The sequence below is a fragment of the Oculina patagonica genome, chromosome 1 (genome assembly GCF_052425735.1).
Source record: "Oculina patagonica isolate OP01 chromosome 1, crgOcupat, whole genome shotgun sequence".
NCBI classification, from domain to species: Eukaryota; Metazoa; Cnidaria; class Anthozoa; order Scleractinia; family Oculinidae; genus Oculina; species Oculina patagonica.
The window spans coordinates 16417366-16443097 of record NC_135758.1 but is presented as its reverse complement, the minus strand read 5'-3'; the positions used below and the strand labels follow the sequence as shown (position 1 = coordinate 16443097).

The 25732-nt window shown below is 32.8% G+C and overlaps 1 protein-coding gene across 1 annotated transcript in view; it reads left to right on the top strand.

Annotated features, from left to right (window-relative positions):
• The window catches only part of LOC144658924 (uncharacterized), a 122296-nt gene that overhangs the window by 3173 nt on the left and 93391 nt on the right, over nucleotides 1-25732 (top strand). The window contains exons 6-7 of the mRNA XM_078519430.1: nucleotides 7145-7366; nucleotides 7780-7893. Coding sequence (XP_078375556.1) covers nucleotides 7145-7366; nucleotides 7780-7893 — 336 coding nt within the window. The remainder of the gene's footprint in view (nucleotides 1-7144; nucleotides 7367-7779; nucleotides 7894-25732) is intronic.

Genomic DNA, 25732 nt, shown 5'->3' with positions numbered 1-25732 from the left:
AAGTCCAACAATTTGTAACTTATATTTAAAGCAGTACGACACTTTGAACACCAGCCTTTCTCACCTCAAGGAACTCTAATGTTATGATGCAATGATTTTCAGCTTTTGAAGTTCGATTAATGGACGGCAGCTCGCCGAGTGAAGGCAGAGTGGAAGTGTCCGTAAACGGAGTCTGGGGAACGGTGTGCGATGATTACTGGAGCATTGAAGATGCAAACGTCGTTTGTAATATGCTTGGTCTTCCCCAGGCTACCACCGCCACCAAGGGTGAATCGTTTGGGAGTGGTCCAGGTCCTATATGGTTGGATGATGTAAAATGTGTTGGAAACGAGAGCTCACTGCTGTTTTGTAAAAGAGCAGATCTAGGTGTGAAGGATTGTGCCCACCTGGAGGACTCTGGCGTTGTTTGTGGTCCGCCATCAGGTACACTTCTAACAGTAGCTAAGATAAAATTGAACCAATCTAATAATTATTTCGGAAGAAATTGTTACCATTCATTAATGTTCATTCTCACCCACAATATATGACAGCGTGCTCCACCTGTTCGTTTTGTTCTTATTTTTCTAGTCTTTTCAATTTTAGTCAAGGCAGGGAATGTCGCTCTTCACACACCAGTCAACCAATCTGATCCAGCAGCACAAGCTCACGCTTCGCTTGCAGTCGATGGACTCTTCAGCACTTGCACAACTTTCCATTCGGTAATTATTTTCATGTATGTATGTATTGAATGAAAAAGAAGAATAGAAGGCATTGCAACTTTTATTTGTCCAAAAGAAAACCTGTCTTCCTGATACAATTAACAACGCAAAATGGCTGTGACATCAAACAATTTAACCTAATTTCCCTTGATGATAATCTCATTTACAGTCGTGATAGAAGCAAAGATTCAAAGAGCTTTTAAAGAAATACAACTAAAATGTTTCCAAATTTTATGTTAATCGTCTGATTTTGTATCTTTGCACATTTGTAACTACTGCTCGAAATACGGAAATTTTTATTTTGTCCAATCGTCTTTCATCAGATGCATTACTTTAAACAGTGGTTTTCAACAGAAATTTGTAGAGCCTATAATTCCTGACAGGTGTGCGTGTTCAGCCAAATCATATGTTCGTCAAAATCCATTTATATCTTGTAACATTTGGATCAGATTCAATATCTTCATGAACATTATTTTCATCATTTTTTCGCCTGTAGGCAACAAATCCTTGGTTTCAAGTGGATTTAACGAAAGATTACTACGTGCATACTGTACACGTTTTTCTCGGGATTGACTGTTGCCACAACGCTAACTTGGACATCAAGATTGAAAGCACTAGAAGTCTTCCCGCCCAGAACCACTCGTGCATTGAACCCAATCCGTTTCCAAGAAAACATTTCCATGTGTTCCGCTGCAGTCCTCCAGCCACTGGTCGGTACGTGACAGTTCACGTGACAGCAGAAGACATAACGCTGGTGTTATGTGAAGTAGCTGTTTACGCATTTGGTAAGTTATTCCGTTTAAGTAAATGGTTTGAACCCAGGAGTATCAGTAGTTCGTATTGTGTGATCGTCTGGGTGAGAGAAGTTCTGAAAAGAACTGTTGTTGGTGACTAACGCTTCAACAACCTGAACAGAAGTCATTTTGGTACGTCATCCAAATTACAAACAACGTGAAATGGGTTTGAGTTTAATCAAAAGCACTTAAACATTCGATCTTCATTGTCTTTTAGAAGCTTTGAGTGAGTCTACTGGAATTCTTAGAGAAGTATGGTTTAAGGAAATCAGTAGCCAAGATGAGCCTATAATGAAGTATCATCCAGTTTTTCGAGAAGCTGCTGACACTCTATCCGTACTAGAAGCTTTTGACATCGCTCCAGAATTTTCTACTACATATGGACAGCGGTTGTCTACGTTTATCCAGGTATGGTAGCCGGAATGTATGGTGTGAGAAATAGACGGTGCCATATACTTTCTAGTACTACTTCTAATACATCATAAAAGGACGAAACGTCCGTCTTTAGTTTTAGGTAGCATGAGTGGATATGTGGGGAAACGAGAAGGAAAGTGTTTCTACAGCTTCGGATTCGGGTTCTCTAAAAAATTCTACTTTCACGAACGTTTCCATACCTCAATGAAAACAATGAGAAAAATTGTATTGTATTACTTTTACAAAACAAATGAAAATAGTTTTCTTACTTTTGCATAGAGGTTTTGTGACATGTTTTTTGACCAATCAAGTGCAGTAAGCGTGGTTTCTTGTTTTAAATTTATTAATAAACATTTATAGCCTGGTGTATTCTGCTAATTCTATTCAATTTGATGTTACAGCCTGCAGTAAATGGATTGTACACATTCTACATGACATGTGAAGACGAATGCGAACTGTGGCTAAAAGAAGCGAACGAACCAACACTGAACGATGAACGCGAAGCGGAGGGTGAAGGAGAACTTCTTGCAAAATTACCAACAAGAACAGAACGTCTGAAGTGGGACGAGTAGGAAAACATTTGTTGTCTTTTTTAAAATAGCTTTTTGTATCGGAATCTGTTTGGACATATTATCAAAATGAAGCCTGAGTTAATTTTTCACCTGAGTTTTTTATATGAAAATGACCAAAACTCACAAAAACTGAAAGGAACCGTTTAAATTTAAAACCGTCTTGGAATGATGTCTGGTATGCCTCACTAATTTTACTTTGCTATTCTCAATTTTGAATAACGAAAACTAATATTCCCAAGTTGTATAACAAGTTTTAGCTTCGAATCAACTTCCCTTTTGTTGTTAAAGGACAACAGCACAAAAATCGAGGAACATCTACCTTAAAAGCTGTATACTTTATCTGCTGGAAGGTTTCTCAAGAGAATCTTATCGGCGAGGCCACTTGTCTGTGGGTTGGAGACTTCCTGATAACACTCGGTCTTTTGAAAGGCCTCTTGTTGGGAACCATACAACTTGGGTCCTTCCAGGTTTGTAATCAAGTAAAATAATTGTATGACTTTGTCGTACCAGTGCCTAAAAGTTAATCTAGAATTTTTTGTTACACAAGCTAAAGCAAGACTGGTTTCCTGTTCGTCATTCAGTCTTTTGACTTATTTTTAACATGAGTTATTCTTGCTTCTGACATTTCTCTAAATCACATTTGACTGAATTTTGTCAAATTCTCTACTATAATTTTATGGACAACTGTAATGCAATGCAAGCCCTAGGAACCTATCGATGTTGGTATCTGACACAAATCAATGCAAAGTAATGCAAGAGATGTAGAACTGGGCCGGTTTGTTCGAAAGCCGATTAACACTAACCCAGGATTAAAAGTTTATCGAACGTTCAATTTTCGTGTATGAAAGTGTTTTATTGTTTATGATTTGTGGAGTTTGAGATTAGTCGATGTCAAAAATTGAGGACAGGAAATATAAACAGAAATCCTCACTAAGAAGTTAAAAAACTGAAATCTATTTCAATACTAATCCTGGATTAGCTTAATCGTGATTTAAACAACCCAGCCCTTATTAGTTTTTCAGCTAACTGTTGCAGTAAGTTATAAAGGATAATTGTTTCTGTTTTATCCCTTTCAAAAAAGGTGAAAGAAAGTTAACCTTCAAAGTAAAGCAGAAAATTAAAGACATATCAGTTACCTTTGGATCGACTTTACACATTTCTGGTTGGTACATGATCATATATGACTAATACATACGCTGTAATATTTAATAAGTTAATTGCTGTTCTATATATACCATCTCGAGAAATAATGATCATCGTACGGCATATAGTATCTTCAATAATGTATACAGCCACATTAGAAGAAGGTGCACGCGAGCAGAAACCCAAGAAGATTTGGTGAGCTGAAACATTTTGGTTGTGAAGTGATTGTCCGTACGCTACTTGCACTGCGCGCGCAAGAGTCGAGCCCTATGACGTAAGAGCGTAGAGAAGTGTAAAGAAAAGAAAGAAAATATACAAGTGAAGTAAAAGAGGAAATAACCATAAACTGCCACTATTTTCAGTTTGCAATACGCGATAATTCGAGATCGTTAAGTAATTGTCGTTATTAACAAGTCGGCACAACGCTTAAGAAATAAACATACAGTAAAGCTCCACTATTAGGCTTGGCTAAATCCATATGTCAATTTTTCTTTATCAAAGCAATTTACAAGCTGTGCTGTGTTGGTATGTGGTGTCCAGAGTGCTCCATGCAGCTCAAGATCCGCGTTCTCGGACAAGATTACACTATTGACAATTCTCTGCAGACTACATGTGAGGAAAAACAATTCAACATTAACGTATCTGCAAAAGTACAGCCGGGACAGTATGCAACGGAGGTAACTAATTAAAGGGTTTATTTGTTAATTGACAACATACCCAACATGTTTTCGAAATGCTGCCTTTTTTAATAACATGCATATCTTTATATTTTATCAAGGTCCATCGCTCTTTCGTGAACGAATCGACTGTCAGAAGAAAACACTTGGGATATATCACTGTCAACGGTACAGCCAGCTTCAATATTTACAAATAAATATCTACAATACTTTAAGAAAAATCCATTCACATATAATTCACTTTACTGCACGATCACTCCAAATTTTAACCACTACTTCTTATACAAAATACGAACGCAATAATATACAATGAAATTGAAAGTATAAGTCGCGCCAAGATATATCGAACGTAATAATCAAATCATTTTAAGGCAGATAAAATACACTGATAGTTGTTCTAAATTAAAGAGTTTCGATATAATATATCTGATGCAGGCATTCATTTATTAACATGATTGATGTAGCGTTCAGCTTTTTTCCCAACTGACCTTTAATTTTATTTTTATCTTTTGTTGTAAAAAGATGTCACTCCACTAAGAGGGTAAATGAGTGAGCGAGTAAAATGCACCCATTTCATACAATACAATACTTTATCATAAGTTCCTCCTAAAAATTCATCAACATTTCTTTTCTCTAAATCTTCAGAGTCTATTGTTGAGGAGTGCAGTTTTGAAAATTCATTAGGACTTTGTCAAAAATGGAACACTGGTGATGAAAAACATAAAACTGAAGGGAAGTGGACGTTTTCCAGTCAAAATAATCTGTCTGATCACAAAGGTACAAGTTCATGCCTTACATTAAACCAACACTGTTAAACTGCTTAATTAACGATAGTTACAACATATTTATCAATGCGTTGAAGTAGCATTTCCACTCAAAAAAAAATGTAAAGTCGACAAAATATATAACCACATATCATGTTCAGGCATGATATGCTTTATATTATTTTGTTGAGGTCATCCCTCACCATCATTGCAATATTGTGTCAACTCGCCAATAGTGAGAGTAAATCGACGCGGGCCTGCCCAACTACTGGTGACGAAACTTTAAACATGAAGCACGATAAAAAGGACTTGGCTCTTCCTCCTTTCACACCATCTAATTTGTATTTACGTTTTGCACGTGGCAAAAGGCTTCTATTTGTTACTCTACAAATTTTAAATCCACCATGGACATAAAATTTAACAAAAACGCGAATTTTCTCGGGGTTTTTTCAGCTCAGTCAGATATGAATGAAATTTTTCTAGAAAAAAAATAACTGTTTCTGTTATCTAATTCAAATATGACCTTCGAGTGAGGAGTTTGACTGTAGTGCGCGGTTTGCCTTATCGTAAAGACTCTGTTGTGTCAGAATTACACCTTGTTTTGCCAGTTTTATTTATTTCTGAGAGACCAAAATTGTTTGAGAAATAACTGAAAAAAGTTTGTTCGTAATTCTGTTTGAGTTATGATAATTTGCAAAGAAATCAGCGAGTTATATTTTTCTATTTTTAGCTATTGTCTCATTCACTGTAGATTAGAAAGCTCCGTTTTCTAGTGCGCCTTCGTGTTTAATTTGTTGTTACGTTGTATTTGTCTTGAGCAAAATATTAAGGCAAAATTAAAGCTGGGTTTTACTTATTCAGTCACGCCTCGATATAAAGTAATGTTCTTTTTTGTAGTCTTATCTTCTACTTGCTTTTTATTTTCAGGCTACTTTGCGTATACAGGTGGTACTCCATATGTCACCAAACTAGAAACGCCCTGGATTTCAGCTGGCGAGTCTGTCCGATTATGTCTGACATTTCGCTATTCAATGCGAGCTCAAGCTAGTTCCAGTCTCAACGTCAGCTTGAAATCGATTCACGATGAAAGCGAAGTTCTTCTTTACAATCTGATTGGTTATCATGGAGACACGTGGTCAGTGGGTCAAGTGTCTTGGATGGAAAAAGCGGATTCGAAGGTAACAAACAAACTTAACAAAAGAATATTTTCATAAACTTTGGTTGCAGCCAAAGACTGCATTCAAAGTACTGCAGTAGAAAGCGTCAACTACAATAAACGTTCTCAAACACGAATTCTAAAACAAAATCCGTACCTTTTGATTGTGTAGCTTTTGTAAAGTATAACGCAAAATTATATGTCAGATAAGAGTATCGTTCTACTTCTGTTACCCTTAGATTGTGTTCAGAGGCTTTACAAACAGTATTGATGGATTTGCCATTGGCATCGACGAAGTGAAAATTTCTACTAGCAATTGTGAAGTGTACCCAGTGTTTTCTTCTCCAGGTGAGACATTTTCTGGCAAAAATGGGTAAAATATGTACGACTGTACATTGTTATTGAATATGAATAAGCTTAAGTAAGAAAACAGTTATTACAGAAGATGTATAATAAGCATAACAAAGTTCTAGATCTTTTCGTATATCTTTACATTACTCTTTCCAGGGTTTAAACCAGAGTGCCATAACCTAGATGCTATGTTGCATATTTCTAACCTCAGATTATTTCATTTGACTGAGACATGCGGTAGAATCTTGCTTGCAGCTGACTGGTGTATAAGTAATAGTTGTTTTCAGTAATTGCAGCGGAGAAAAACGTGGACATGTATAACGCACTTTTTTCCCTTTTACCTAAACTCGTTTCTTTACTTTAACCAGCTGTATAATAATAATAACAATTAGTAAGGGAACCCAACTCACCAAGGCGGTTTTCAGTCGGGCCCTAGTTAAAAGTACCTTATATCTTTACAAGAAGCTGTAAGAAGGCTTCCATGGCTTCTCTGGTCGTCCACACATTTAAAAATGCTCTTACCACACATGCTTTTATGGGAACCTTCAATTTTTTTTAATTTTCAAAACAATTAGGTTTTCAATGTAGCAGTGACGAATTTGTATGCGACAATGGAGAATGTGTTTCATCATCATTGCGATGCGATGGAGACATGGCGTGTCTTGACAACTCAGACGAACAGAACTGCGCATGCTTGTCTAATGAGTTCAAGTGTGACCGCGGAGCTTGTGTTCACGTGACCAAGTTATGTGACGGTGTAAAAGATTGCCCAGAGGGTTCCGACGAAACAAATTGCGGTAAGGAAAGTTAAGTTCGTGTCATCAGTAGAAAATATAACATAATAGGAATAATGGGAGTAGAAGGAAAAAGATCAAGTGCCCCGAGCTAATCTCTGTCTTACTTTATTAATTGTAATACCAAATATGTTATACAATAACAATTACAGTAATTACGATAATAAGAAATGTAACGGAAAACTGGACTGCTTAGAAGAATCCAAGCCTCAACACACAATCGGGTTCCATCCGCGCGAAACGATTTGTTTAGACAAATGTCAATGCTTAGCACCTCACACCTCTCAAAGCATATATTAGACTGTTGAATGTTTATTTTGACACTGCATTTGAAAAACAAAACTCTTACTGCTAATTTTTATTCTTAAATTGAGTTTTGGCAAATCAATGATAAACCGGGTAATTAAATATTTCAGCGAAGCCATGTTCGGAGTTTCAGTGTGCTGATGGTACATGCGTCCCATGGTCCTCTACCTGCAGAAAGGATGAAAACTCCTGCCCAGACCACACACACTTTCCACCAGTTTGTGGTGAGCTGAGTATTTCGAATACTATTATCATGGCATTCTAGTGTTAATTTTTTTGTTTTGTATTTTTTTTGACATTTAGTTATAATACGTACAATACAACACAAGACATAACACAATGCGTTGTTTATGCGTTTATTTAAAAAAAAAGAGAAAACAAAGAAAAGATAAAAAGATAAAAGAAAACTAGAAGCTAGTGACATGCTGAGAAAAGGAAATTACACAAATTAAGCTCAACTATTATTAAGATATGGCATTAGTTTTTCCCACTTTTTGTAATGTTTATAAAGTTGGCCATTTTTGGTAGCTATTTTTTTTTCAATGTAGTATACTGTTTTAGTCTTTGCTTAGAAAATTTTTAGTGCTGGTTTAATTTTATTTAATTTACATTTATAAATAAAGAACTTTCCTAGAAGTAACAAGTGATTCAGGATAATAAAATCTTCGTTGTTGTTGAACACTCCAAACAGTATATTTTCAATTGTCAAAGTATTTAAAGATATATTCTCGTTTGAAAGCCAAGAAGAAAAAGCCCGCCAGAAGTCTTTTGTTGTATCACAGTGAAAGAGCAAATGTTCGAGGGACTCGACCTCTTTCAAACAAAAGGTGCACATTGGTGATTCAATCATTTTAGTAGTAATGTACTACACTCTGAGGCAAATTTGCCTTAGAGATGTAGTACATCACTACTTCCAGTGCTGGATACAAAATATGGGACAAAAATGGATTCAAATATTGGAATCAAATATTAGAATCAAAAACTGAAATTCAAACCCTAGAAAACCAAGCCTGTAAAACCAAGCCTTAAAAACCATCCCTAACTCAACCCTAGGTTCAAAATAAAAAAAACTTCTTATACTCTTTTTCAAACTTTTTTTATAGTGCGTTCGAATGGGATTGTCTTATATGGGTCCACTTGCTTCCCAGACTGTACTCTTTTTTACATTGCTCACAAAACCATCGTGTATTTCGCATATAACGGGCTTTTGTGCGCCTTATAGCTTTCATTTTGTCTTCTTTGGTAAACCATCTCTGGTATCGGCCATTAACAATATTATCATTCCAAAACATCAATTGTTATATATTAATAACACAATATATTAATTTCTTATATCATTAATAGTGCGTTTAAAATAAACTTTCAAAATCAACCCTTGCAATCAAAATCTGAATACAATTTCATCAATTTTTTGATTCCTTCAACTTTATCATTTTTAATCATATTATTTAAATTAAAAACAGTATTACTGTTTGATTTATCTCTGAAATAAACACCTTTAAAACAAGGAATAATTTTCCTTAAATCATAATCAATGTCTAATATTAGCAATTTATTTTCATAAATGACATAAATATTATCATCCGTTTTACCTAAAATTTTAAAAGGATCAAGCCTCGCTCCATCTTTATCCATCTATATATTAACTTAAGATTTTAATTTTTTAAGTAGAATATTTTTGTATTAAAAATGAAAATATGTAAACCAAACAAAGCAGATTATTTTTGACAATATTTAAAATCAAATGCTCTTATAGTTTAATTGAAAAATCTTGGATCTTAGTGCGTTTAAAAATCAAATCGCTCGCTCTGCTCAAACCCTAGGTCAAATTAATATCCATAAGGATATGTTTCTATACAGCTTTCCGATATGTATTTTATTGCGCGCTTGTCATATCCAAAGGTGTATATCTTTTCTTCATATTTGTTTACAATTTGTTTATTCTGTCTGGTAATTTTATTTTCATTTACTAATGTGAGTTCTTTGATTTCGTTCTTTACAATTTTAATCATATTTGCGTGATTCAGTATCTGGGAATTTTCATGGTTTAACCTGAAACCTTTAATAACACATTTCTGTTTATTATTTCCATATGTGAAACTGTAATTCTTTGGACCTCCAGAAACGAATGTATTATTTATAGCTTCACCCCCTAATTCATCTGTTAAATCACCTAACATATCACCTGTTTCTATCACCTTACTATTTTGAGATTCGATATACACAATACTATCTGTATCAAAATATAATACCTGTTTATCTAAATAGTCTAGTTTTTCATACAACATTAACCGTGCACTGCTAGTCGTAAAACAGGCTACATAGATATTTGTATTATAGGAATTATCAACAAACTGATCCTTATAAGTGTAACTCATCTGTACCATCTCATCACTTATGAAATTCATGTTTAAATTACCTATAGTATCGTCGAGAACTACTTGATAAAATTCATTTATATCAGTTACGTATTTACATTGATTCATGTTATTTCGTTGTCCAAATTTACCCCAAAGTGAGTTTAAACACATTTTTGCAATAGCTCGTAAACCTGAATTTTCATGTAATTTACCTAATTCAATGTCTAAATTCGTTTTGACTTTATTTCTGAATATCATTTCTTCTTTGTCATTTTTAAAATTATATTTTGTTGATTCAAGTTTGAGCTTCATGAATTTTTTTATATAACCTTTGAATAGATCATCGGAGGACTTCTCAAAATACCAAACCTCATATATTCGTGTGATTGTATAACCTTTTTCAATGGCTTTATTGACCTCATCGGTTGTCCAAGTTCCTATAAAAGACCTTTCATTTTCACTATGTTGACATTTTTCTTGTTGTTTTGTTTTTGCACATGATATACACAGAGCAAACATTAATTTTTCAGCCTTTTCACATTTGATTTTCTGAGGTAAAACAGGATGATATAGCTCTCTTGGCGGTAAAATTTTACATTTTATGAATCCATACCATTTTGTGTCGTATTTATCAGGCATTATTATTTTTATAGGATGACCTATGGGATATTTTTTGTAAAACTGTACCGAGGGGTACAGACTACAGAAATCGACGTATTTACCACATTCACCTTCTTTGAATTCATAAAGCAATTTTGTAGCATTAGTCCTACCGCCATAGAAAGCATCTCTCGGGTTTAGTGGTCCAACCACTTCTCTATTCCAATCATTTTTATAATATTTCTGAAAACTTTTATCCTTTTTTAATTTACATTCCCACATCTCAATAAGATTGTAACCAGCACTCGTTATTTTGTTGTTTTTAGCTTTTGTTTTATTATATAAAGTACCCATATCGCATTGATTCTTATTATTGATTACATCAGGCTTGTAACAATCTGGACAACCATGCCAGAAACAACCTTGAAATTCATAAACAGTATTTGTAGATTCACAAAATCCATCTACTTTTAATTTGTTATTGATAACTTTTTCGCCACCTTCTAAGGCATGTTGAATTTTAATATTATTTTTCTCAGCAATGTAATCAAGCCATGCAATACTAACTGCACTATGGTTTTCTGTTTGAACAACGTTATCAACTACAGCTATGGTATTTTTAGGCATATAATTACCTCTATAAATAGCCATACAAACACCAGCTATTGTGATGTATTTTAGTGGATCAATATTTTCTTGGTTTATGAAATCTTGTCTGAATTTTAACATACATCTTCTTAATATATCAACATCTGACCTACAGTATTCAATTATTTCTTTTTTGAAATCGAAAACATAATTTTCATTAACACGCTCATTATACCATTGTAGAAATTTCTGTCTTTCTTGTGTTTTCATTTGATTATAGCCGTAGTGCTTCTTAGAAGGCATATTACCGATATAGTTTTGATTACAATTTTTGTTGAAATAATGTGGAAAATATCCTTTTTTCAGCTCGTTTAAACCAAACGTTTTAGGAAACGATGATAAGGGTTGCTGAATAAAATTTAAGCTGTCAATTATTTTGATTCTTAATTGTGGAATTTCCATCATCATAATTTTTGCACCATTGTAAATACAGTAAGGTTTAAAACCATTATCAATACACCATTTAAGAATAAAATGAGAATCGTACCCTTTGGAATTGTGAGCCAGAAGTATGTATCCTTTATATTTTTCATTTAGAATTCCATTACAAAAATCATTAATATCATTGAAGATTGATTCATTACCATTGAAATCATGACAGATAGCAAGATTAACTTCGTGTAACCCAGTGTTTTGTATACATTCGAAATCGAAAAATAAATATTTTTCATTATACGTTTTACATTAGTAGCAATAATCTTTTTTGGGAATGTTTTTATTTAATCGGCATGGTTTTTTGCTATTTTTGATGCAATTTCCACCTTTACATTTAACTTTTTTCATGAAACACTCATGTTTGCTTTCACAATATTTATTGCAATTATTACACATTTTGAAACCGCATTGGTGAATTTTAATATGTGGTTTTATTATGATTTGATTGCATTTTAAACATTTTGCTACACTGTTACATACTGAATCATTACCATCTTTCTTCGATCGATTAAGTGTGTGGTTTTTGAAACAACTATTACCATGAAAAACACGATTGCACTTATTACAGGTAATATCTTTTCCATTACATTTATTACCATCTGAAAAATACTGGAAGCAACATAAGCATTTCTGAGGGCACTTATGCATATCTCGTCTGGTATATGCCTTTTTACAAGAATGGCAGTAATATGATACATCTAAGAATGCTGTCATTGATTTTATGACATCAAAATGATTTCGTGTTTTGTATAAATAAATTTTGTCAGATTTACCATTATTAGCCGTAAATATAATCTCATTGAACTGTTCAGAATCTATGATATTAATCTCTACATCTAAATGTGTTGCAAAGCTATTTACATCTTCTAAAGAATTTCCATAATCATTAATTTCAACATTAGCATTATTATGAAGTTCTTTGGCTTGAATTTCTTGTAGTTTTCGGCTTTTATTGAACCCATCTTTCAACTGAGTTGTGGTGTAATTTTCAGGGTGTAAATTAGCATAAGCTGTTACAATGGCTCTTGCTAAGCATAATGTATCATTATTTTTTATCGTAATAATACATTGCTTTCTATTCACTGTTTGTTTTGATAAATATAACCGCCCTTTTCCTGCAGGTATTTTAACAGATTGAATAATTATTTTGCAATTTTCTAAATCTATTTCTTTATACTCCAACGTATTGATTATATCTGAAAGTTGATTTAACTTGAAATCAGAAATTTTTATCATTTTTGTTGATATAGGATTAGTTAATTCATCATTTAAAATTACCAATCTGAATCTATCATTACCTTTTAACTGCCTTTTCTTTATTGTTATTTCAACCATTTTTTCAAATACACTGAAAACATCATTTTTATCACCAATGAAATTTTTGCGTACATTTATTTTAAATTCGTTAGTGAAAGCATTGAATTTTTTATTAACCGTATTCCCAATTTCACTTATTTTGAATAGAGGTTGATCATTAGATGTTGTATCAAAAATGTTGTCATCGAAATTGAATTCATTTGAGACATTAGTTCTTGGCATCGGAACTGGTTTTTTGGTCCTTGGCATGGGGACAGGTTTGTAATCATCCCTAAATTCTAATGGTGGAAGAATTATGTTGTCTTCATAATCCTGAACCCTCTGTTTTACACTCTTACGAGGAGTTGGGATTGGGGGTCTCGGCTTGTAAACTCTTGGTTGGTTTGCTTTTAGTGATAATACTAGTTTTATGAGTTCAGTTTTAGATAATTTTTCTAGATCTAATTCATTCATATTAATATATGAGATATTTTTTTCCATTTTTGTGTACTATATAGAATTACCATTTCTTTAAGTCCTTTATAGTAAAAATTATTTTTGCGATTTTTTTGGTGCGTTTAAAAGATAACCAGAAATAAATATATTTTTGGTCACCTAAGGCAACAGATAACAGCAATTCATATATACTGTGCTATACAATATATAATTATATAATATTGCTTTATATGTTTTCAGCTGGTATTATGTTGTATTGGTCTTCAATAGCCTTGATAACAGTATTTTTAATATGCTTCTTGGTCCTCATGTGAGAGTGCTTTCCAGCGAGCGTGTAGTCATGTTGACATGCATCACATATCCATGATTTGTTTAGCATATATCTGGTCTTGCTTTCCTTAATAGCGTTTTGTCTGTCTTCTTCATTATCGTATTTTTTATTTCGTCCCATTTATTATATACTATATATATAATTCTTTATATGTTTTTTATAATGCGTTTAAGTGATAGATATAAACAGATAATTATTTTCTTTATTAATATATATAGAATGAGTGATATAACATTAAATTTTAAACACCTACTAGAAGATCAAAGCTCGAATGATATAGCCTTCATTAATAAAATATATTGTATTCAGAGCATCCTTGACGCTAATATTAGTATTATTAAAATGCTATCTTCAGACCTTAACAGCAGATCTGAAATATCAAATGAAGACAAAAATCATATATGTTTAGAGTGTATACCTGAAGACCAGAAACGACGACGTGGAAGACCTCGTAAGGATCAGCATTAAATACATATTTATTCAGTTTACGGTTTTAGCCATAAGTTATAAATGATTAATGACTAAAAAGATGGTTCCACAATGTTTACATTTGAAGGCATTCTCGGAAATTATTAGGGGGTTTTTCGATGGCGTGATTTTTCGGCTTACGCGTCAGCAGGTTTTTTTGATCAATGGCGTGATTTTTCGGCTTACGCGTCAGCAGGTTTTTTTGATCAATGGCGTGATTTTTCGGCTTACGCGTCAGCAGGTTTTTTCGGTGAATGGCGTGATTTTTCGGCTTACGCGTCAGCAGGTATTTTAATCTGGTGTGATTTCTATTGACCAATCATATTTCAACAAGTAAAAAGTTTTTTATATATAAACTTTTTGAGTAAAATTTACTCAAAAAGTTTACTCAAAAAGTTTATTCTAAAATTTACTGCCAAACACAGCTGTGCAGTGAAGTTATGTGTGTTATATATATAATGGTTTGTAATTCTGAAATCCACGATGAATTAAAAATTTTAAAAGAACCTATATGCCCTTTATGCGATCAACTATTGATAGAAGGTAACAAGGATGCTGAGCCATGCTGTAGTAAGCAGGATATGTCAAATCAAAACGGTATAAATGTTTGTATTAATTGCGGTTTGGTTCATGGTTCTATTTATTACAATGAGTATTTCGATTTTTACGAGAACATACACAAGATATGGCGTAAAAGCATCTATCATCGTAAATACCATGTTGAGAATGTTTTAAACGATTTATGTATTAAAAATGGAGTTCAATTGTCTCATAATCAGCGCGATAAGATTTACAAAGTGTTTCATGAGATCGATACTATTCTTCCATCTATAAATAAAAGAAGAAAGAGGATGATCTCAACGAAATATATTATAAGACAGCTGTTTAAAATGCTCGGTATCCCATACAATTTCATCTGTGTTACTAAATCAAAAAAAACACAAGCTTTTAATGATAGATATTGGGCTGAAATTTTAGCATTAAAATCGTCCCAGATCGCACGGTTTATTCGGTAAATTTATCATCATACTTGAGCAGAAACCGATCGATTATTGGACCGGTATCGCATATGTAGTCGTCAATGCTTTTCATTGTATTTAGGATGCTAGACGGATTATAATCGCCACTTCTCATAGCGCCTTTAATAGAGTTCAAAAGGTGTTGATAGCTTTGGTAAGCATATATGGAGTTATGAATTTTTAGTTCGAGATTCTTATGTATCATCAAAGCCTGAATCAATAATGAAATTGTTGATATTGTGATCAAAGCAATACCACCAGTCGCTATAGAGGAGGCGAATCCGCTTGATGCAAATATGATAGACAATGAATTCCCTAATAATTTCCATTTTTTGAAACGTTTAACAGCCTGCTTGTAAGCCCAACATTTTCGATGATATGTTTGATAATAAGCTTTCAATTCTATAATTTGGTCTTCAGTCAGTTCGCTTGATATATGGTTCCATGTAAATATGCATTTTCGATGTTTAGTCATATATATTAGTTATATATGATTTTTTTGTTTTATCATTTTGTCATTTTAGCATTGCGCTTGTTCTTTATTGTGTAATACAGCTTCCTTATGTTTTGAATTAATCTCTCAATAGAATCAATAATATTGCTAACCAATTTCACTGTTTTCATATAATTTAATTAGATAAAATCGTTGGAGTTAGATAATTTATTCGAAGAATACAGCCTTTGTTTTATCTAAAAACTGGATTTTATGATACTCTCTACCATTTATCGGATATGCAGTTTTACTAAAACCGATTCTTTGTACAAAGTAATCTGAACTGATTTTAATGTTGGATGCATTGATATTAAACCCAGAAAATGTTTGATCAATACTCATAACATTATTGCAAACAGCGATTCTAAATTGATCCTGTATCTTTGTATACCAGAGATTCATATATTTACCTATATAACCATCTCTAATTTGCTCTGTATATGAATCTAGATCATAATCGAGGAATAGCTTATTATGCTCCACTTTAACCCACGGAAAACTAAAGCTATCACCATCGATAAATTCAATTTTAATCCTTTTATTATCACTGGGTTTATAGTCATATTTAAATGCCATATATATAGTCCAGTCATTGGATTCAGTGATATTTTCATTTAAATTAATTTCAAAATCATTCATAAACCCCATATTTGGATTGAAATCTTCTAACATTTTGGTGGTATTAAATACGAGATTACCAATTAATCCAGAAACAACAGCTCCGTTGCTATCTGACATGATGAATTTAGAGGCATCCGTTAGATCGAAATAGTACTCAAATATTTCACTATAAAAACTCTTGGACTGTAATAATTTAATCTGATTTTCAAGAGTTGTTTTGAGAATATTGATTTGACTTACCAACTGTTTATAATTAACAGCTTGATCATCAGTAGTACCTTCTGCAATACCATGAATGGCCTGTGTTTTCATATCAATTGATGCATTGAAAGCTATTCTATCATTTTCAACATAATATAGCTGATCGTATATACTGGGTTCAACATTACTTTCATAATTCTTAATCCCATATATTATAATATAAGTTTGCAGTTTTGGTACATACGAGTGTCCTGACTTCATTTTTAAAATGATATCGACATAGAGATAGTTGTTGTTATGTTGTTGATACTTATGAAATTGAGCTACTGTTCGACTATAACCGTTATAAACTCGTGTAGTTACTTTATTAACAGTATCAATCAATGACACAACACTGATATCAACACTATTCTCATCTATTTCAACTGGAAAATAGAGTTCAAATGCCATTGTATAATAATTAATTGGTATAGGGTACATGTTGATACCTAATCTGCTTGAGTAGTAATTTTTCGAACTATCAAGAAGTAATTTTGTATCTATTACCTTTTTATTGATTTGGATGATGAATTAAATCTCCAAGCTCGATATCATTCTCTTCACTAAGTTGATTATCACTGTCAATCATTATATTATTGAAAACGTTTCCTTTATCAATAGAGGTAATATGTGAACTGTCAACATACAATTTATTTACACCATCGGTTCCATATATTGGTTTGCTTAGATTTGTTATGCGATTATCGTTCATATCGAGATTTGCCTGCATCATGTTACTACCGTGAATATTGAGCCTATTTTGTATGTTCTGAGCTAAACCATTACCAACAACCTTCGTTAAAAAAGTACTGTCGGCATATATTTTGGAAGCCTTGCTCTGAAGGGTATTAGCCAAAATAGCACCTGTTTTCTTCGTTAGAAAAGTATTGTCGGCATATGTTTTATCAGCTTTAAGCGCGTCTCTGGAGTCAATATATTCTTTATTCATTACGTTTGACATATTGCTGTATCCTTGATCGAAATTCGGAACATTTATTATGCTGTTAAATGTTTGTTCGTCTTTGGTACGTAGATCAGCTTTATCAGCGAGTTTGTTGTTGAGTTCTGCTTTGACTTTGTTGTCTTCCAACCTCACGTATTCCACATTTGGCAAAGATGTATCGTTGTACAAACCGTGATAAAAGGGCTCACTATTAAATATATTACACTGGCCCAAATCAAAGTCATTGCCCTGAGCGTCTTTAGTAAGACATTGACGTTTAACGTAACCCTTATTAACTCCAGACGAAAGATCAAGAGCATATGTATCGAGATCAGCATCGATAGCTACATCAGCTTGCGTATTTAACCGGAATATCTTTTTGTTTTCCATATCAAAATCAGCTCCCAGTTGTTTAAAACCAATTGCAGGTTTTGCACTTTGAGAATATTTGGTATGCATAAAATCATTTTCGTCATTAATGTACCCCATTTTCTGTTAATATGTTAGATTAAATCTTCTCATCGAAATTTTTTGTTATAAATTTACGTGGTTTATCAATATATAAAAAGCTGAATGGGTCTTTAGTTGCTTGCTCGTATAGCTCTTTTGGAATACTGTTTTCACGGCATATCAGTGCCCTCTCATTAGCACTTGGGAATTCGTAAATACAGAAATGCGAACAGTTAAGTCTTATGTCTTTTTTCGTTTTAAAATAGCTTTGAGACAAATATATCACGCTACAGTTTTTATGTCTCCCTTGTATAAAATAATCGATTAATGGTTTTTGATTTTTATCACAAACATAATCGTCAAATATCACGAGCTTTTGATTATCATCATTTAGTTTAGAAACAGGAATTATTTGGTCGTTACTAGCTTCAATAATGTTATAACCAGCTTCATCGCTTATTGGTTGGAACACATTGATAAGATTCTGGTATTTAGACTGGTCTAAATTTTTGCATATAAATATATTTTATCGAAATATAATAAATTGTAAATCATATGCATTAAAGTATTAGTCTTTCCCATATTACTCGGAGCGCAAAGTAGCATACGAAAACATTGATTTGGCATGAAATCGTATACTTGTTTAAAGTTCGAGACTATATCGTCTTCAGTGTCATAATTTGGTATTTTCATATTATACATATCAGTTATATAATATGAAAGACGCCTGAAAGACTAATGAAAGACTGATGAAAGACTGATGAAAGACTTCTGGAAGACTAATGAAAGACTGATGAAAGACTTCTGGAAGACCGATAATAATCTACACTAATATATATAAATGAGTCTATTAGCTTGGCAAAAAATTGCTGACCAAAAAGAGGAAGTTGAGAATCAAATCAAAAATATTAATAATCAAATAATGTCTTCAAAATTGCAAGATGAATTAGGACAAATCAAATTCATAAAAATGTTTAAACCAGTAACATCTCGTCTCGACACACAAATTGAAGCAACTAAAAAGTTGGAAAATAAAGGGGTAAGAGAGGGTGATCCTCTTCCAGAATATCCAATTGAACCAGAAGATGGGGGTGATGAAATGCCCGATTTTGATCCACCGCCACCAATTAATGAAACTCAAACAGAAGATGAAGATGAATATGAAATGCCCGATTTTGATCCACCGCCACCCATTGATGAAGCTCAAACAGAAGATGAAGATGAAATGCCCGATTTTGATCCACCACCATCAATAGAACGGAAGAGAAAAGAATGGTCACCTAGCTCTATCAATAAGAGTAAGCAAAAGGAATTAGATAATGAACGCAAATATCTAGCCGAAGAAAGACGCCGTGTCAATGTTTTGCTTGGGAAATTAAATAAGAGTGGAAAAAATTATGTTAAAACGGGAAAGTATCGTGGGCTAACATATGATGATCTATTAAAACAATCAGATAATTTTACAAAACAAATTAACAATATTGAAAACCAGTTGTTATTAACTAAGCAAAAAATACAACGTATGGAGTACAAACGGGTTCCCTTCACATCATTTGATTTACAAGAGAGTTCAAAGAAATTAAAAAAGACCCCAAAAAGTAAATCTAAAATAAAATCAAAGCCAACTATAGTCAAATCATTATTTGATAAGATAGATGCTATCAGGAAGGACACAGCGCCTGATTCTGATTCTGATAGAGAAGAAGTGTGGGAAGGTAGTGGGCTAGCCCATAATTATAAGGCTATTTATTACAGAGACCCTGAAAAACTTATTGAAAAATTGGATATAATTTGTGGAAGCATATCCGCTGGAAATACGAGTTATGAATTAAAAAACCAAGGTATTACAATAATAGATGAACTGTTAAGAGTGAAAAGAATTACAAAGCGTCTTTATGAAAAAATTTATAACAACTATTTTATCTAATTTAAATATATATAATGGAGAAGCATTTAATACTTAGTTCATTCAGGGCGAAAAGACAAGCAAATAATTATAACCAAAAAGCAAATGATTTCACTATTTATCTTGAACAGCCACTTTTCTTGGATCCAAATAAAAATTATGAAATGGCACTGGATGAGATTATAACGATGACATATAGTTGGTACAATATCGCATCCTCATTCACTAATACTAAAATAAGATATCGAAAAACCGTTGGTAGTGATACAAGTTTTAAAAATATTGAATTTCCTAATGGAATGTATTCATATACAGACATTGATACTTTTTTAAAAAATACAACTGGTAAAGATGGTGATAATTATCCATTTTCAGTTACGTTTGATTTATCATTATTTAGAACAATAATAACCATAAAGCCAAATTATGAATTAGATCTATCTGTATCAGACTTTAATTTGATTCTGGGTTTTGAAAAGAAAATTTTAACTTCAGGGAGTAATATAAGTGACAAAATACCTGATTTAACAAGGAGCGTTGATATGATATGTATTCATTGCGATTTGACTAACAGATCCTTGACAGATGAATCCAGAGATGTATTATTTTGTTTTAGTATCATAGCACAAGGCATTCGTAGATCATTCCCTTTCACTCTTCAACCAAGACGACTGAAATTTTCACCAATTAATAAAAATAGTATTGATTCAATCAGACTATATATAACCGATTCGTATAATCGTCCCATTGATTTAAATGAAATCGATACGGCGTTTCATATCGTTATCAAAGAGGTGAATTAATCTAAACTAATAATATAAAATGAATCGAGTATACGAATGGTCAAAATTTTATAACCCTAAAAAAGGTTTATATCAATATCGCCATAAAGGATCAGGTTTAATAACTAATGATTTATCAAATATCGGACAATATTCTAAAAAAATGATAAAAGATATCAATAAATCACCAATAATCAAAGCACAAAAGAAAAGTTTAAAAACCGTGTTAAATAGAAGTGAAAAAGCTGGGGATCTTATTTTGAAACGATTAGCACAATTGAAGTAAATTATCTAATCTAATAATATAAATGAGTTTCAGAAGCATAGAAAATGTTGAAAAAGTTGATTATCTCAGATTCAATCTGCAAACACCCATTATTCAGCCGGCAAATGGCTTATATCAGGAAAAAACAGGGTATATATTCAATATGACCGATCGCTCTTCATGGTTCGATTGGTATAACGGATACTTTATCGTCAAATACAAACTTCAAGAAAAGGCTGATGGTACAGCTATCGATGCCAATGCTCTACAAACACCTGTGCTAACGTCAACGATAAATGATAGTACAAGTATCATCAATCACATAATGATAACTTCAGGGGGTAAAAAGCCTTACGATAGTAATAGCCTGCATAAAATCTTTTTCATAAAAGGATTGCTTGAATTTTCTGATGACTATAGCCGTACAGTAGCTACCAATTTCAATTGGTATCTCGACGATAGAGCTGTATTAGCGGGCGATTTAAGAACAGCCCCAAAAGTAGGAGCAATTAAAAGAGCTGAATTGTGTTCACAATCAAAAGACGTATACGCAATCATTCCGTTAAATAGGTTTTCCATTTTTCAAGAACTACGAGATAAAATGATACCACCTATGCAAATCGAACTAAACATAACACTAAATGATGATAGAGAATTTATTTACAGAGTTGGTGGTGCTGAAACACGATATGTGGTCCTAGATTTTCAGTTATGGTTACCACGTTTGAACTTTACATCAGCAGGACAAAAATTAGTAAATAATACCTTTTTAAGGCCATCAAAATTTACATATTTAAGAGAGTTCATCAAGCATTCATCACCGACAACGTCAATTTCCGGTATATATCAAATTACACCAGCTATTAAAAATGCGAAACATGTTTTTGTATATCTTCAGAGGAACAAGACTAATAATGAATTAGAAAACCCCTTTATTTTTGATACTTTTAAAATAAATGCGGGTAATGATGCATGTAAACTTTCTACTTGTCGTTTGCAACTTGGTACTTCGTTTTTTACTCCAGAACTTGAGTATGATTGTGATTTTAAACCAAGATTATATAATGACATTCAAGAATATGCATACAGAACCAACGACTACAATACAGGAACTCAGTTAAATTTACAAAATTATTCTGAATTATTTCCTGTTATCTATTTCGATTTAAGAAATCATAAGGAATCGGTTACTGATGATCCAAAACAGTTATTGTTTCATTATCGATTAAATGTACAAGCTACTGACAATTATATGATTTACGCTGTAGTTCTTTATGAGGAAAGTATCGTAATTGATAAAATTGGGAATGAACTTATTTTTATGTAATATTTAATCTAACACTATTATATATAGAGCAAGACTATGAGCACAAAATATATTTCAACATATATTCCTCTTTCAGAAGGTCAAATAAAAAAGCTAGCCAGAGCAATCAAAAATTCAAGTGAAATCAGTTTATTAATTAACAAGAATCAGATAAAAAAGAAGGGTAATACTGAGTTATACCTTACAAAAAGACAAATAACACGGCATAATAAAGTAAAAAGTGAAGGTAAAGGCATTACATTGAGTTTATCTAAAGCACAAATAAGTAAAATGCGAAAGGTGATTGGAAAAGGAATACAAGTCACTCCTGATAAAGGAGGGTCCGGTATGCAAATAGAATACCCTTATTATCCATCACCAAACATTAGGAAACAAAGATCAAAAAACGGTGGTAAAATCAAACTACCGACTAAAAGAGATGCATTATCTTATAGGAGTCCTCCAATTATTGGTTCGTGGGCTGAATATGATAAATTTCTTAAAGGCGGATTGGTGCTTCCAAAAAAAAAGATCTTAAAACCAAAAAGAAAGTAAGAAAGCCAACATTCCATAAGAATATACCGATGAGTAATTTTGATCTAATAAAATGGTGCAGATATTTAAGCATCCCAATCAGTGATGTTTTGTCAAGGGATGAAAGAGTACCACATAACCATAGACAAGCATTATTTATTTACAATCTTGAACCATCTTATATGAGCGGTAGCCATTGGGTTGCAACTTATGTAAAAGATAAGGTAATCAATTATTTTGATAGTTTTGGTATGCCTCCATTTCAAGAAATAGTCGATCACGCAAAAAAGAAGAATTTAACATTGATACATCAAAACAATCAGATACAGAATATAAATACAACCACATGCGGATACTTCTCTTTATACTTTCTCAACGAAATGAATAAGGGGAATTCGTATTATAATTTATTAAAAGTGTTTGACATATATGACACAATGAATAATGAAAAATTCATTCAACATTATTTCAAAAATATGTAATCATATTATATATGAAATCGTATTGCGTACGTGAAAAAATACAAACTAATTCAGTGGCTGGTTCTGAAAAATATGCGAGAACAAAAAACAATCGTTTAATGCTCAAATCGAAATGCGCTTCTTGTGGTATTACTAAAACTCGTTTTGTGAGTGAGAGAAAAGGCAAAGGCGTAGGACAAACCATTAACCAAAAAATTGGTTCAAAAGTGCCGGGGTTCAAAGAGAGTCAGCAAGTGGCATCTTTTTTAATGGATATCACAGGAGCAGACAAGGATTTATTCAAGAAGTACTGGAGCGGTAATTTTTTGAGAGGTATGGTCAATAAACAGAGCGGGATTCAAACGAAGAATTTTTGGAAGCCAGCTGGAGCATATAAAAATGAAAATCTCGACCCCAAATGCAATTTCAGTGAGTATAAAAATGGAAAATGGATAAATCATTATTGCGATTAAATATCTAATCAATATATATAATGTGCCAATCGTATTGTCTATCGTGTAAAAAACAAACCAAATCATTAAACTCTAAAAAGGTAAAAGCTAAAAATGGTCGGCTTATGGAAAAATCAGTTTGTCAAATATGCAGGAAGAAAAAAAGCAGATTTATTAAAGGAGGTGCTCTTGATATACATAAATTGATTGGGAAATTGCCAAAACCAAAAGCCGGCTGGGTACCCCATGGCTATGCCTTTTTGGGTCCTTATAATCCTCTCGAAAAACAAGTGAAATATGATCCAAATACAGGTGAAATACTTCAAATATTTCAAAAACCGACAGGCAGAACGGATGAAATAGCGATGAGGCATGATATTGCATACAGCGTTTGTGGAAATAAAGCAAAATCTAAACAACTAAGTTGCAAGCATAAAGCTGACCAAAAAATGATCCAAGAGCTCGACTCTACCCCTTATTCTCAACGTCAATGGGGTCATACTGTCGCTCGTAATGTAATTGCAACCAAGGCTAAAATAGGGCTCGGTGTTAAAAAGCCAAAAAACGGAAAACGGCGTTGAGTAAAAATGATTGGTCTCAACAATTAGCCGATGAGTTACATAAACCAATCAGACGAAAATTTAAAACTAGAAGAGTAATATCAAATGGAATTGACGACATATGGTCTGCTGATTTAGTTTTTATGGATAAACTTTCAAAATGGAATAAAGGTTATAAATATCTATTGACTATAATTGACGTATTCAGTAAATTCGCTTGGGCTATACAATTGAAAGATAAGAAAGGTGCATCAATAACTAGCGCTTTCAACAATATTATCATTAATGACAAGCGTAAACCTGAATATCTCTGGGTTGATAAGGGATCTGAATTTTATAACAAAACATTCAAGGAATGGCTAAAGCAAAATGATATTAACATGTATTCCACTTTTAATGAAGGTAAAGCTGTTGTTATTGAGAGATTTAATAGAACTTTGAAAAGGTAATACACAGTATCTTGAAATACTTCCAAAAATAGTAAAAGAATATAATAATACAAAACATAGCTCTATCAAAATGACACCCACAGAAGCTTCAAAGAAAAAGAATGAAGGAACTGTTTACTTTAACCTATACGGTGATATGGAGCCATTATCAGCTAAACCAAAATTTAAGGTTGGTGACAAGGTCCGAATATCTAAGTATAAACGAATTGTTTTCGATAAGGGTTATACACCGAATTGGAGTGAAGAAATGTTCGTAATTACTAAGATCCAACATACTAATCCCATTACATACAAATTGAAAGACCTCAGAGATGAGGAAATACAAGGTAGCTTTTATGAACCTGAATTATTAAAAGCAAAACAGGATGTATTCAGAATTGATAAAGTGATCCGTAGAGACTACAAAAAGAAACACGCTCTTGTCAAATGGAAGGGATATAATGATGACTTTAACAGCTGGATTCCAATGAAAGATTTACAACATATTTAAACGCACTATTAATGATATAAGAAATTAATATATTGTGTTATTAATATATAACAATTGATGTTTTGGAATGATAATATTGTTAATGGCCGATACCAGAGATGGTTTACCAAAGAAGACAAAATGAAAGCTATAAGGCGCACAAAAGCCCGTTATATGCGAAATACACGATGGTTTTGTGAGCAATGTAAAAAAGAGTACAGTCTGGGTAGCAAGTGGACCCATATAAGACAATCCCATTCGAACGCAGTATAAAAAAAGTTTGAAAAAGAGTATAAGAAGTTTTTTTTATTTTGAACCTAGGGTTGAGTTAGGGTTGGTTTTTCAGGCTTGGTTTTACAGGCTTGGTTTTCTAGGGTTTGAATTTCAGTTTTTGATTCTAATATTTGATTCCAATATTTGAATCCATTTTTGTCCCATATTTTGTATCCAGCACTGGAAGTAGTGATGTACTACATCTCTAAGGCAAATTTGCCTCAGAGTGTAGTACATTACTACTCA